This window comes from Cherax quadricarinatus, chromosome 41 (genome assembly GCF_038502225.1).
Source record: "Cherax quadricarinatus isolate ZL_2023a chromosome 41, ASM3850222v1, whole genome shotgun sequence".
NCBI lineage: Eukaryota > Metazoa > Arthropoda > Malacostraca > Decapoda > Parastacidae > Cherax > Cherax quadricarinatus.
In genome coordinates, this window is record NC_091332.1 from 24,467,219 (window position 1) to 24,483,872 (window position 16,654).

Consider the following 16,654-nt stretch of genomic DNA (forward strand, 5'->3'; position numbering starts at 1 on the left):
CAACCTTATGTTCCATAGTGGCCAAGAAAAAGGAAATCAAGGACACTGTTGTTGCAAAGGGGGTAACTATGCTGACAAAAATGAGATCACCAGTACTCGAAGAGGTTGAGAAGTTATTATTGGTGTGGATAAATGAGAAACAATTAGCAGGAGATACTCTTATGACTTCGATTACTTGTGAAAAGGCTAGGCAGTTGCATGAAGATTTGGTAAAGAAATTGCCTGCAAATAGTGGTGAAGTGAGTGAATTTAAGGCCAGCAAAGGCTGGTTTGAGAGATTTAAGAACCGTACTGGCATACACAGTGGCAAGGCATGGTGAGGCTGCCAGTTTGGACCATAAGGCGGCTGAAAAATATGTGCATGAATTCCAGGAGTACATAGAGGCTGAAGGACTGAAGCCTGAACAAGTGTTCAATTGTGACAAAACAGACCTCTTTTGGAAGAAAATGCCAAAGAGGACCTTCATTACACAAAAGGTAAAGGCAATGCCATGACACAAGCCTATGAAAGACAGGCTGACTCTAATGTTCTGTGCTAATGCTAGTGGGCATTTCAAAGTGAAGTCATTACTAGTGTACCATTCTGAAAATCCCAGAGTGTTAAGGAAAAGCAATGTTATGAAGAGTAAATTGTGTGTGTTTTGGAAATCTAATAGTAAGGCATGGGTCACGAGGGAAATTTTCATCGAGTGGTTCAATGAAGTGTTTGGCCCTAGTGTGAAGGAGTGTCTCCTGGAAAAGAAATTGGATCTCAAGTGCCTGCTAGTAAAGGACAATGCACCTGCTCATCCTCCAAACTAGGATGACCTAATTTTCGAGGAGTTTGGGTTCATTACAGTAAAGTTCTTGCCCCTGAATACCACTCCTCTCCTCCAGCCCATGGACCAGCAGGTCATTGCAAACTTTAAAAAACTCTACACAAAAGCAATGTTTCACCGGTGCTTGACTGTGACCACAGACACTCACTTGACCCTAAGGGAACTTTGGAGAGAACACTTTAGCATCCTCCATTGCATAACCCTTATAGGTATGGCTTGGGAGCGAGTGACTATCAGGACTTTGAACTCTGCCTGGAAAAAATTGTGGCCAGATTGTGTCGACAAGAGGGATTTTGAAGGGTTTGGGACTGACCCTGATGAGCCTATGTCTGTTGTAAAATCAATTGTGGCACTGGGGAGTTCCATGGGGTTGGATGTGAGTTTGGAGGATGTGGAAGAATTAGTGGAAGACCACAACAAAAAGCTCACCACTGAGGAGCTGCAAGAGCTTCAGCAGGAACAGCAACAGATCGCAGCTCAGAATCTTGCTGCAGAGGAAGAGAGATTGAAGAAGGTGCCTTCTTCAGAAATTAAAGAGATTTTTACTATGTGGGGTAAGATGGAAAGCTTTATCGAGAAACATCACCCTAACAAGTTTGTTGCAAGCCATATTGGCAACATGTACAATGACAAAGTCTTGGGCCATTTTAGGGAAGTGTTAAAGAGACGCCAGAAACAGAGCTCTCTCCACAGTTATTTTGCGAGACAGGACTCCAGTGACTCTCAAGGTGGTCCTAGTGGCATTAAGAAACAGAGAAGACAAACAACCCCAGAAAAGCAATTGGTACCTGAGGTGCTGCTGGAAGGGGATTCCCCTTCCAAACTATAAACAATCCACTCTCTCTCCTCCTCCAGTCTCCCATACACTAAGAAGAATCTCCAATAAAGGTAAGTGTTATGGTGTTAATGTTTCATTCATCATTTCCCATTGTATTGTTTATGTACTACATGTATATTTCATGTAAAATTTTTTTTTTGTTTTCATACTTCTGGGTGTCAGGAACGGATTAATTGTATTTACATTATTTCTTATGGGGAAAATTGATTCGCAAATCGTAAATTTCATTTATAGTAACGGCTCCAGGAATGGATTAATTACGAAAAACGAGGGACCACTGTACTTCTCTTACAACCCCATCTATAAATATATTAAACAACCATGGTGACATCACACATCCTTGTCTAAGGCCTACTTTTACTAGGAAATAATTTCCCTCTTTCCTACATACTCTAACTTGAGCCTCACTATCCTCGTAAAAACTCTTCACTGCTTTCAGTAACCTACCTCCTACACCATACACCTGCAACATCTGCCACATTGCCCCCCTATCCACCCTGTCATATGCCTTTTCCAAATCCATAAATGCCACAAAGACCTCTTAAGCCTTATATAAATACTGTTCACTTAAATGTTTCACTGTAAACACCTGGTCCACACACCCCCTACCTTTCCTAAAGCTTCCTTGTTCATCTGCTATCCTATTCTCCGTCTTACTCTTAATTCTTTCAATAATAACTCTACCATACACTTTACCAGGTATACTCAACAGACTTATCCCCCTATAATTGTTGCACTCTCTTTTGTCCCCTTTGCCTTTATACAAAGGCACTATGCATGCTCTCTGCCAATCCCTAGGTACCTTACCCTCTTCCATACATTTATTAAATAATTGCACCAACCACTCCAAAACAATATCCCCACCTGCTTTTAACATTTCTATCTTTATCCCATCAATCCCGGCTGCCTTACCCCCTTTCATTTTACCTACTGCCTCACGAACTTCCCCAACACTCACAACTGGCTCTTCCTCACTCCTACAAGATGTTATTCCTCCTTGCCCTATACATGAAATCACAGCTTCCCTATCTTCATCAACATTTAACAATTCCTCAAAATATTCCCTCCATCTTCCCAATACCTCTAACTCTCCATTTAATAACTCTCCTCTTTTATTTTTAACTGACAAATCCATTTGTTCTCTTGGCTTCCTTAACTTGTTAATCTCACTCCAAAACTTTTTCTTATTTTCAACAAAATTTGTTGATAACATCTCACCCACTCTCTCATTTGCTCTCTTTTTACATTGCTTCACCAGTCTCTTAACCTCTCTCTTTTTCTCCATATACTCTTCCCTCCTTGCATCACTTCTACTTTGTAAAAACTTCTCATATGCTAACTTTTTCTCCCTTACTGCTCTCTTTACATCATCATTCCACCAATCGCTCCTCTTCCCTCCCGCACCCACTTTCCTGTAACCACAAACTTCTGCTGAACACTCTAACACTACATTTTTAAACCTACCCCTTACCTCTTCGACCCCATTGCCTATGCTCTCATTAGCCCATCTATCCTCCAATAGCTGTTTATATCTTACCCTAAGAGAGAAGCAGGCATATATTATGGTATTTTATCAATTCATTCTCTAAACAACTGTGATGTCATATACTGTACATACAACAGTCTTCTTTCAACAAACCGGCTGTATCCCACTGCAGCAGGTTGGCCAAAAAAGATTCATACACGTTTTCTCTAATGCTGGACCAGAGAAAATAATGTTTCCCCTCCACCGACTACTACCCCTCCACAGCATGTAAACATTGCATGTTTATATGCTATGCAACGTGTTTATATAATTTTGAAGAAAATATCATAGATGGATTAATGAAAATGCCTATATTAAAGTAAAATAAGATATTTAATGTGTCCAAGAGTGAGTCACGAACATATGAGTGGCCCAGGCGGATGCATCTGGGACGGACGATTTCCAAGCAGGTGTACGAAACCCGGGGTAAAATTTAGCTGAAAAAAGTGATCGAAATCCGAATTGTACGATCTCCGCACCGGACGAAATCCAGGGGTGCACTGTATTATTATTATTATAATGGGGAAGCACTAAACCCGTAAGAATATACAATGCCTGTGGGAGGGATTGAAGGTATTCAATCTTAATTTAGGGAACTGGAGCACAGATACAATTCCCTACATCAAGAGCCCCTCACCAGTGTTAAGGAACCTCCCTTGAGGGGGAAGCTCACATCCTGAATTTTTGCTCATATCCAGAAACAAAAAATCGACCAAGCGACAGCGCATATCCTGAAAAACTCGCATGCTGGGGCACTCATAAGCTGAAGTTCCACTGTATCTCACTTCATAGAGACCAACACTCCAATAAATAGTACTTCAACATCCCACTGTTGATATTTTACATCTTGTATTACTAAATTAAGAATACTATTTCAGTGTAAAAATAATTGCTTACCGGTCCAATTACATCAGAAACATGAGACACGGTTGTTCCATTTGCAGCTCCCAGATACAAGACCTTTGATCCCGGAGTCATGTAAATATTCCCTATGCCTCCCACAATAGCAGCAGCTAATTTTGAACGGAATGGATTCCACACACGATACTCTATCTTTTCTGTGCCTTCCTGGAAAATGCAAAATACATTAAAACAACATATGAACATAAGTAAATAAAACTAGTAATGAAAATGCAAAATACAAACTGTAATTTACCCTTGCAAATCAAAGATAAGTGTTTCATTACAAAATTAAAAATTGAGAATAAAAATTACTGAGGGCTTTCAGCCCTCAAACTCAAGAGACTAAAAGAGGACAGTAAATAACTTCAAGTTTTTGAAATCTGAAGAATCAGCTCATGGCACTGGGGAAAAAGTGCTGTCATGGATCGAGTCATAGCTCACTAATAGGAAGCAGAATTTTTATTATCACACTGGCCGATTCCCACCAAGGCAGGGTGGCCCGAAAAAGAAAAACTTTCTCCATCATTCACTCCATCACTGTCTTGCCAGAAGGGTGCTTTACACTACAGTTTTTAAACTGCAACATTAACACCCCTCCTTCAGAGTGCAGACACTGAACTTCCCATCTCCAGGACTCAAGTCCAGCCTGCTGGTTTCCCTGAACCCCTTCATAAATGTTACTTTGCTCACACTCCAACAGCATGTCAAGTATTAAAAACCATTTGTCTCCATTCACTCCTATCAAACACGCTCACGCATGCCTGCTGGAAGTCCAAGCCCCTCACACACAAAACCTCCTTTACCCCCTCCCTCCAACCTTTCCTAGGCCGACCCCTACCCCGCCTTCCTTCCACTACAGACTGATACACTCTTGAAGTCATTCTGTTTCGCTCCATTCTCTCTACATGTCCGAACCACCTCAACAACCCTTCCTCAGCCCTCTGGACAACAGTTTTGGTAATCCCGCACCTCCTCCTAACTTCCAAACTACGAATTCTCTGCATTATATTCACACCACACATTGCCCTTAGACATGACATCTCCACTGCTTCCAGCCTTCTCCTCGCTGCAACATTCATCACCCATGCTTCACACCCATATAAGAGCGTTGGTAAAACTATACTCTCATACATTCCCCTCTTTGCCTCCAAGGACAAAGTTCTTTGTCTCCACAGACTCCTAAGTGCACCACTCACCCTTTTCCCCTCATCAATTCTATGATTCACCTCATCTTTCATAGACCCTTCCGCTGACACGTCCACTCCCAAATATCTGAATACATTCACCTCCTCCATACCCTCTCCCTCCAATCTGATATCCAATCTTTCATCACCTAATCTTTTTGTTATCCTCATAACCTTACTCTTTCCTGTATTCACTTTTAATTTTCTTCTTTTGCATACCCTACCAAATTCATCCACCAATCTCTGCAACTTCTCTTCAGAATCTCCCAAGAGCACAGTGTCATCAGCAAAGAGCAACTGTGACAACTCCCACTTTATGTGTGATTCTTTATCTTTTAACTCCACGCCTCTTGCCAAGACCCTCGCATTTACTTCTCTTACAACCCCATCTATAAATATATTAAACCACCACGGTGACATCACACATCCTTGTCTAAGGCCTACTTTTACTGGGAAATAATTTCCCTCTTTCCTACATACTCTAACTTGAGCCTCACTATCCTCATAAAAACTCTTCACTGCTTTCAGTAACCTACCTCCTACACCATACACCTGCAACATCTGCCACATTGCCCCCCTATCCACCCTGTCATACGCCTTTTCCAAATCCATAAATGCCACAAACACATCTTTAGCCTTATCTAAATACTGTTCACTTATGTGTTTCACTGTAAACACCTGGTCCACACACCCCCTACCTTTCCTAAAGCCTCCTTGTTCATCTGCTATCCTATTCTCCGTCTTACTCTTAATTCTTTCAATAATAACTCTACCATACACTTTACCAGGTACACTCAACAAACTTATCCCCCTATAATTTTTGCACTCTCTTTTGTCCCCTTTGCCTTTATACAATGGAACTATGCATGCTCTCTGCCAATCCCTAGGTACCTTACCCTCTTCCATACATTTATTAAAAAATTGCACCAACCACTCCAAAACTATATCCCCACCTGCTTTTAACATTTCTATCTTTATCCCATCAATCCCGGCTGCCTTACCCCCTTTCATTTTACCTACTGCCTCACGAACTTCCCCCACACTCACAACTGGCTCTTCCTCACTCCTACAAGATGTTATTCCTCCTTGCCCTATACACGAAATCACAGCTTCCCTATCTTCATCAACATTTAACAATTCCTCAAAATATTCCCTCCATCTTCCCAATACCTCTAACTCTCCATTTAATAACTCTCCTCTCCTATTTTTAACTGACAAATCCATTTGTTCTCTAGGCTTCCTTAACTTGTTAATCTCACTCCAAAACTTTTTCTTATTTTCAACAAAATTTGTTGATAACATCTCACCCACTCTCTCATTTGCTCTCTTTTTACATTGCTTCACCACTCTCTTAACCTCTCTCTTTTTCTCCATATACTCTTCCCTCCTTGCATCACTACTTTGTAAAAACTTCTCATATGCTAACTTTTTCTCCCTTACTACTCTCTTTACATCATCATTCCACCAATCGCTCCTCTTCCCTCCTGCACCCACCTTCCTGTAACCACAAACTTCTGCTGAACGCTCCAACACTACATTTTTAAACCTACACCATACCTCTTTGACCCCATTGCCTATGCTCTCATTAGCCCATCTATCCTCCAACAGCTGTTTATATCTTACCCTAACTGCCTCCTCTTTTAGTTTATAAACCTTCACCTCTCTCTTCCCTGATGCTTCTTTTCTCCTTGTATCCCATCTACCTTTTACTCTCAGTGTAGCTACAACTAAAAAGTGATCTGATATATCTGTGGCCTCTCTATAAACATGTACATCCTGAAGTCTACTCAACAGTCTTTTATCTACCAATACATAATCCAACAAACTACTGTCATTTTGCCCTACATCATATCTTGTATATTTATTTATCCTCTTTTTCTTAAAATATGTATTACCTATAACTAAACCCCTTTCTATACAAAGTTCAATCAAAGGGCTCCCATTATCATTTACACCTGGCACCCCAAACTTACCTACCACACCCTCTCTAAAAGTTTCTCCTACTTTAGCATTCAGGTCCCCTACCACAATTACTCTCTCACTTGGTTCAAAGGCTCCTATACATTCACTTAACATCTCCCAAAATCTCTCTCCTCTACATTCCTCTCTTCTCCAGGTGCATACACGCTTATTATGACCCACTTTTCGCATCCAACCTTTACTTTAATCCACATAATTCTTGAATTTACACATTCATATTCTCTTTTCTCCTTCCATAACTGATCCTTCAACATTACTGCTACCCCTTCCTTTGCTCTAACACTCTCAGATACTCCAGATTTAATCCCATTTATTTCCCCCCACCGAAACTCCCCTACCCCCTTCAGCTTTGTTTCGCTTAGGGCCAGGACATCCAACTTCTTTTCATTCATAACATCAGCAATCATCTGTTTCTTGTCATCCGCACTACATCCATGCACATTCAAGCATCCCAGTTTTATAAAGTTTTTCTTCTTCTCTTTTTTAGTAAATGTCTACAGGAGAAGGGGTTACTAGCCCATTGCTCCCGGCATTTTAGTCGCCTCATACGACACGCATGGCTTACGGAGGAGAGATTCTTTTCCACTTCCCCATGGACAATAGAAGAAATAAAGAAGAACAAGAGCTATTTAGAAAAAGGAGAAAAACCTAGATGTATGTATATATATATATATGCATGTGCGTGTCTGTGAAGTGTGACCAAAGTGTAAGTAGGAGTAGCAAGATATCCCTGTTATCTAGCGTGTTTATGAGACAGAAAAAGAAACCAGCAATCCTACCATCATGCAAAACAGTTACAGGTTTCTGTTTCACAGTCATCTGGCAGGACGGTAGTACTTCCCTGGGTGGTTGCTGTCTACCAACCTACTACCTATGCTATAGTATGCTTAAATGGGGTTAAATCTGAGTGGGGATCTGTAACAAGTGGCGTATCACAGGGATCAGTCTTAGGCCCGTTGTTGTTTATAATATATATCACTGACCTTGATGAGGGTGTTACTAGTGATATGAGCAAATTCGCCGGTGACACAAAGATAGGTAGGATGATTGATTCAAATGTGGATGTTAGGGAACTTCAGGAGGATTTAGACAAACTATTCTTGGTCATAAAAGTAGCAGATGCAGTTCAATGTAGATAAATGCAAGGTTCTGAAGCTCGGGAGTGTCCATAACCCTAGCGAAAAGGACTTGGGGGTTATGGCCAGCAGCAACCTTAAACCAAGACAGCAATGCCTAAACGTACGTAATAAGGCAAATAGATTATTGGAATTTATATCAAGAAGTGTAAGCAACAGAAGTCTAGAGGTTATACTGCAGCTTTATACATCATTAGTAAGGCCTCACCTAGATTATGCAGCTCAGTTCTGGTCTCCATATTACAGAATGGACATAAATTTGTTAGAAAACATTCAGCGTAGAATGACTAAATTAATACATAGTATTAGAAATCTTCCTTATGAAGAAAGACTGAAGGCTCTTAAATTACATTCATTTGTTAGACGAAGAATGAGGGGAGACATGATCTTAGTGTGTAAGTGGAAGATGGGTATTAATAAAGGGGATATTGATAAGGTCTTGAGGATCTCTCTCCAAGAGAGAACCCGCAGTAATGGATTTAAATTAGACAACTTTAGATTTAGAAAGGACATAGGAAAGTATTGGTTTGGAAATAGGGTAGTGATGAGTGGAACAGTCTACCTAGTTGGGTTATTGAGGCTAGGACTTAGGGTAGTTACAAATTTAGGTTGGATAAATATATGAGTGAGAGGGGTTGGATTTGAGTGGGACTTGCAAATGAGTGGATAGTTTTTTTTTTTTTTTTTTTTTTTCAACAAGTCGGCCGTCTCCCACCGAGGCAGGGTGACCCAAAAAAGAAAGAAAATCCCCAAAAAGAAAATACTTTCATCATCATTCAACACTTTCCCCACACTCACACATTATCACTGCTTTTACAGAGGTGCTCAGAATACAACAGTTTAGAAGCATATACTTATAAAGATACACAACATATCCCTCCAAACTGCCAATATTTCTTGGGTAGCATTGAAAATTGAGTTGGGCAAATATTTTGTTAGTGGGATGGATTGTAAAGGACCTGCCTAGTATGGGCCAACTGGCCTGCTGCAGTGATCCTCCTTTCTTATGTTCTTATGTTTTTATATTATTTTTGGATGCAATGATTAAGACTTAATATCAAGAACAAAGATAATTAATACACATGCTGTTTACAGCCCAATGGTTCACATGACCATCACAACCTGGCTGATCTGCCACTTGGCAGAGTTATCCAACTTACTCTTGAAAACTTCTACAACTGTTCTGGCATTATTCCTGATACCTGGTGGTAGCACGTTTAAAAGTACTGGACCACAGATGTTGACAGTGTTCTATTATTGTCCTCCCATATCACTCACTCCAGTATATGGTACTGAACAAATTTATGACTAGGCCCCCAAGTATCTTCCACATATATATATACAGTGGGACCTTGACTTAGGAGTGCCCCAACTTACGAGTTTTCTAAGTTATAAGCCATCGTTCTGTTGATTTTTTGCTTCAAGTTGCGGACCAAAATCCGAGTTACAAGCGAAAAAAAAATATGGAAAAAAAGAAGAAAATTTACTTAAAATGGCATTTTGCAAGAACCCCGGCTTAAATGGCACAACAAAAGGTGGTTTTGGGACTTGGTAATTATAAAACAATGCTAGTGCCATGTTCTCACTGGAGGTAATCATGTAATTATCTTTAGCTATTCTACAAAAAAATGAAGTTCCTAAGTTTTTGGCATTTGCAAAATATCTTCCTTTACTCTCACACAAATTCCAAAATATTTGGAATATTTCCAATATTCCACAAGCCAACTGTAGAATAATCATTTTTTTTACAATTCCTGTCAATATTATTGCATTTACTTCAATAATAAATGATGGGCTTCAAGAAATAAGTCAATAACTTACTTCCGAGATATTCATATATCACTGCACTAGTGATCTAGTGCAGGTAGCTTCTCACAAACTCCATTTTCTCTTACCCAGGACCAAACAACACGTTACAGACAGGAGCAGTAATGATTTTATATGCTCGGACTGGTCCTGGACACTCGCCATATAATGGCCTATTTTATCCATTCTAGAGTATATATTATGTTTCTATGTTACTTATAGTGTTTATTATGCCATATCAGATCAATTCTGATTGATAATTAAGCCATAGAGTTGATATTAGCATCATACTGAAGTATTTTTCTCCTGCCTCTGGGATGGTTTTTTGGGGGGCTGGAACAGATTAATGGTATTTCAATTAATTTCAATGAGGAAAATTGATTTGATATACGAGCAAATTGAGTTATGAGCTTGGTCACAGAATGAATTAAACTTTTAAGTCAAGATACCACTGTATTATCAGTTAGCTTTCTCTCCTTCATTTCAAATACTTCGAGCCATACCCAGTAATAAGAACATAAGAAAGGAGGAACACTGCAGCAGGCCTGTTGGCCCATACTAGGCAGGTCCTTTACAATTCATCCCACTAACAAAACATTTGCCCAACCCAATTTTCAATGCTACCCAAGAAATAAGCTCTGATGTGCAAGTCCCACTCAAATCCAACCCCTCTCACTCATGTGTTTATCCAACCTAAATTTGAAACTACCCAAAGTCCTAGCCTCAATAACCCAACTAGGTAGACTGTTCCACTCATCAACTACCCTATTTCCAAACCAATACTTTCCTATGTCCTTTCTAAATCTAAACTTATCTAATTTAAATCCATTACTGCGGGTTCTCTCTTGGAGAGATATCCTCAAGACCTTATTAATATCCCCTTTATTAATATCTATCTTCCACTTATACACTTCGATCAGGTCTCCCCTCATTCTTCGTCTAACAAGTGAATGTAACTTAAGAGTCTTCAATCTTTCTTCATAAGGAAGATTTCTAATGCTACGTATTAATTTAGTCATCCTACGCTGAATGTTTTCTAACGAATTTATGTCCATTCTGTAATATGGAGACCAGAATTGAGCTGCATAATCTAGGTGAGGCCTTACTAATGACGTATGAAGCTGCAGTATGACCTCTGGACTTCTGTTGCTTACAGTTACATATTTTTATTGGAGTGTGACCAGGGTAATATTTTGTGAAGGGATTCTGGGAAACCAGTTAGCAGGACTTGAGTCCTGGAAATGGGAAGTACAATGCCTGCACTTTAAAGGAGGGGTTTAGGATATTGGAAGTTTGGAGGGATGTCTAAGCTGTAGTATCTGAGTGGCTCTGCAAAGACAGTGAATGATGGCGAAAGTGTTGAATGATGAAAGTTTTTTCAATCTTTTTGGGTCACCCTGCCTTGGTGGGAGACAGTAGACATGTTGAAAAAAAAATATTTAATGTACAGTAGAAACTATTACCCAGATGAGTAAAAAAAATTATATTTGAGCTAACACAAAAACACACTAAAGGCTAATTTTAAATATCATTCCTTAACTTCATAAGTTACATCTAAACCTAGATACACTCTTTAAAACCAGCAACATTATCTATATTTATGCATCATATGATCATCTTTGAATTTCATAAAACAAATAAAAACTTACCTCTACACTTATTCTCTTCTCTCCATAAACACTTTCCCCAGGGACCATGTTCCTTGTAACTAACGCATCCTCCTTACCACGTGCGATAAATACACCCTCATGGCGATGGGGCTCAATCAAAACATTCTTTCCTCCTTTAAATCCTCCTGTTAAATAATAATCATTCAGTTTAATGCAACAAATGCTTTTACTGGGATTAAGTTTTAGTATAATGCAACAAATGCTTTTTCTGGAATTAAATTTCAGTAAACATAGTAAACCAACAACTAAATGAAGTGAGAAAAGCGAGTGGCCAGTAATGGTGAATGTGGTGGATAAAGATGATATGGTTATTTACATGAATCTTAACTAACTGAAAATTCCACTGGATTGACTGATTTGGAAACAATAAACAAAATCCAGTAATTATGGAATTATCCATTATTATGATCATGGCAAAACAATCTCATCTATACCCACCACAACCATTACCAGACACATGGCCTATTAAACAAAAGGTTTACTGTATTTGCAACCTCGTATCATCTTGTTTGAATAATTATTTTAGTATCTACAAACAGAAGTTTATTCTTGTTATTAGGTCATTAATATACAGTACTCTAAAAAACTTATGGGGACCAATAATGAGCCTTGTGGGGCACATCACCCTTTCTTGCTTGTCTAGTACATTAAGTAGTATGCCATATGGTGCTGTACCAAAAGCTTTTTATATCAGCCAAGAAATACATAAATAACCCACACACTGGAGACAAACTCGTTACAACATTTAAGTCCGACCTGGACCATTAAGTAGTCGCACACACAAACCTGAAGGGAAAGGAGCCAGAATATATATAAGAGGAGGGTGAGGGATGGGAGAGGTAGAACAGGAAGAGGGAGTAATAATATTGTACTAGCAGTGCATGTGCTAGAGGTGGCAATAGTGGAAATGAAAAAAGGGTCGAGCAAAGTGTTGGCGGCAGCAGCAGGTAGTGTGAGGAACAAGACAACAGAGGAGCACTGCAAGAGAGCTAATGGCCCACGTGGTACAAAATCCCTGCGAGACAAAACCCATCTAGGAAGAAGACAGGGCAGGCAATGAAAATATAGTTAAGGTGAAGAGGCAGAGAGAGGAGAAAAGATCAAGTCAAGTCACAAGTGTTCTGAAGTTTGGAGCATTTGACAACATAATGAGTAAAGAAGGCATCTATAGTGACAAAGATAGGACTAAGATTCACATTAGGTATGTTGTCTATATGGGATACTTCAACAAAACAGCATCTGTGAAGGCTAGAAGGGTAGACAGTGTTGGCAGAGGACCAGTTAACAGGATGACTGTACTCTCTAACATGACAGAAAAGAGCATAGTTAGTGTCAGAAAGGCTAACACTTTTGTACTCTAAAGTCTGTCAGAAAGTAAGAAGCCAGTATCTCCAAAGCATTGGAGAGGACAAGAGGAGCAGGTGATGGAGTAGACCCGGAAGCATCAGTAGCAGGGGAGAGGTATGAACAAAATTACCATGAAGAGTATCAGTTTGGCAAAATAAGTTTAACGTCAAAAGACATCTGGGGTTAGTCCTCCCCCTCAACACTCCTTCACTCCAATCTGATATCCAGTATTTATTAATTTATTATTTATATATTTATTTTAAGTGGAAGCACTAAATCCATAAGGAACATACACAGCACCCTTCATTAAACCATGATGGCCCCTTCTAAAATCAGGCCATAAATTTGGACATTCTTTGCACTTTAGGACATCCTTCAACCACCTAGGCAGTGATTAACACATTCTTCAGAGCTTCTTGGGATAAACTTCCCCATGACCTGAGGACAGCATCCCAAAATAACACTATGATATTCTTTCCCTAGATCTCTTATCATAGCCCAGAGGGTCTCCATGAGGTTGAAATCTGGTGACTATCCTAGCCAGACATTGAAGACTGGTATCTCACAGGCACAAAGCCAACAAATAATTTTACAGTGTGGCAAGAAGCACCATCTTTCATAAAAACCTTGCACCACACTGAGGGAAAAATTCAGACAAACTATAATGATGCAATCTAGATACATTATTAAGGTTAATGTTAGTGGGGACATTCATCTAGGCTTCCCTGGACATTCTTCTGGTGTGGACAGGTCATCAACACTGTCCTCAAGGAACTGATATAACTACGTCCACACTGAAAGCTCACGCACATTGCAGGCTTCAACCATTTCCTCCATTTGATGATCTGCCTTATGTAATCAATGATAAGGACAACTGTCTCATATGTGCAACTTACCCATACACATTAATTCATCAATAGCCATAAATGTCCAACAAACTCAGCCCTCAAAAATCACATGGCACAGGAGGAACACAGACAAAACTGTCCACCACACAAGCCCAGAAAGCACTTGGGATGCAGACAGTAGCCTTAGAGAATTCCGTGATGTTCCTCTTCAAGTTGCTAGGCCAGTATGATGTTTTATCTCATCGACAAACTTATCAAGGTAGTGTATTACTTTAGACATTAAAGTACAATGGGTGTCTTCACCCAGCATACTTTAACAATGAGCACTGTAGCACCCGGGGAATTACCTAGACATTTTTGTTATTTAACCCGTAAACGCTCCAGGCAGATCTATGTTCACATGTGTAGTGCTCCAAAAGTAGATCTACATTTTTTTACGTTTTTTTTAAATATAACAAAAAAAAGTAGATCAGTTTTTTACACATTTTCAAATGTAAAAAAAAAAAGATGATCTACTTTTTTTTACATACTTTCAAATGTTGAAAAAACATATATATACGTTTGGAACGTTTACGGGTTAAAAAAGTATTACAAGAGAATTAAGAAAAAGATATAGATAAATATATATATAGTCACACTGCCTTGGTGGGAAATGGCCAACGTATTAAATAAATATATATATACAGTAGACCGTTATATTACACAGATTTATTTGCCACGTTTTGGTTATTGCACTACTGAAAAATTGCAGCACAATTTTATACAACACTGTAAAATTAACTTTGCATGGTTCCATTTGCAGGTGCAGAAAAAATTTCCACCAGCTCAAGCTGCCACCTTGTTGAGGGTCAGCGGGGAAAACCTCCGGCCATTCCCTGCCACCCCAACACACCCACCACCACCATCCCAGCCTTCGTGAATACGTGTTCAGTTCCATTCTGTCTTAGGAGCTAGCTGTGTCTGTGAATCATGTTTTGATCTCTTAATTACCATATCTCGTATCTGCCAAGCAATCATGACACCCAGTAGGCATACCAGTGTTGCTGAAATTGGCAAGAAAAGGTACAAGCATTAAAGCCTTAGAATTAACAAAGAAAATAGATATATTAGACAAGAGATAGCCTGTAGCCATAATGAAGTGTCACTTTGTGCAATTAAAAAGAATAAGGTATATATATATATGAGTTTTTGTGATGAATAACTGACTGACTTGATTAATTGACTTGACTGACTTGTGTGACTGATTGGCTTACTTACTTGACTTAGACTTGACTGATTTATTTGATTGACTCACTGACTGACTTGACTGACCGACTTACTGACTTTACTGACTTACTTGACTGACTGACAAAGACTATTTCACTGAAGAGGACCCTGAAACAGTGTCTAGAGCAGCTGATGCCTTACTGTCAGTTTTATAATGTACTGCAGGGTAAAACAGAAGTCCATTACAGAATTTATGCACAATCCAGTACATCGACCTCAGTACCAGAACCTCTACCATCCACCTCAGCCCAGTTGGGCTACAGCATAACTCTCCACTTTCTTCACGATCATCCACAAATACCAGCACCAACAATTTAAGGTAAGAAATACTATTATTTCTGTTGCATTTGTAGTCTTAAGCAGTAAAAACAACATAATACATCACGACAATGAATTACAATTACACATTCACTTTTATTTTTGTAAGATCTGAAGGCCTAAAAAAAAAGGTTGTTTGGCTTATTTGGGGACTGCCAGGAACATAACCCTATTTTTCCCACAAGTTCTTCAGTTTATCTGACACGGATTTACTTAACACGGCGTTTCCAGGAACGTAACTACCGTGTAATATAACGGTCTACTGTATATATTTAGTAAGAGAAATTAAAAATGTGTAAACTTTGACTCTTATGAGACTAAAAAAAAATGACCAGCAATTCTGCCAGCTAGTAGAATATTTATCTCTATTGCATTCACCACCTGTATGCTGAACAACCATTATTAATGCAGGGAAAATACATAACTGATAATGCAAACGAAAAAAAAAAACTTATAATAGATCTAGACCAAATGCAATTTATGTACCACTTAAGGTACAGCAGCAATGAATGACAATGTCAACACCAACCTTTATCAACACCGGGATAAATTACCCCAAATGGGGTAAAAATTCAAATCTCAGGGGTAATGAAGGCTCAATAAACATAAATAAAATTCCATAGAAAATTATTTAATAAACGAGGCAAATTACCATCAAAAAGCCCTTTTTGTGATGTATAAAAAATGAAATCATTATTTCTCCAAAACCCTAAAATGAAAATGTTTTCAATGAAATTCTTTAGTACACTAATGAGGTTCTTATTAAATCAAATCTGTATGTAATTAATTTTTATTACATGCAATTAATTTTTCATTTTATTATTTTGTTAAAATGTTGAGCTTTATTTATAAAGTTGCTTTATCATATATAATATACACTTTTCAACATGTATGACTGCATTCTTCATACAAATGAATTCCTCTAACTATTTTGAATTTGAATGCTCCTTGTGTTTTCTGGATTATGTGGACATTCAAATCTACTGGGTAATTTCGCTGTACTCAAATTTTTTTT

At 38.9% G+C, this 16,654-nt stretch overlaps 1 protein-coding gene across 2 annotated transcripts in view; it reads right to left on the reverse strand.

The window, feature by feature from the left end:
* Fib (rRNA 2'-O-methyltransferase fibrillarin) overlaps positions 1 to 16,654 on the reverse strand; it is a 33,295-nt gene that overhangs the window by 7,535 nt on the left and 9,106 nt on the right. Inside the window, exons 1-3 of one of the 2 annotated variants that reach the window (XM_053786898.2) lie at positions 15,046 to 15,202; positions 11,840 to 11,985; positions 4,079 to 4,249 (exon numbers count right to left, since the gene is read on the reverse strand). In XM_053786898.2, coding sequence (XP_053642873.1) covers positions 4,079 to 4,249; positions 11,840 to 11,985; positions 15,046 to 15,187 — 459 coding nt within the window. In that variant the 5' untranslated portion in view covers positions 15,188 to 15,202. Of the gene's footprint in view, positions 1 to 4,078; positions 4,250 to 11,839; positions 11,986 to 15,045; positions 15,203 to 16,654 lie in introns of those variants that run through there. The other variant, XM_070093097.1, reaches the window with a different exon arrangement.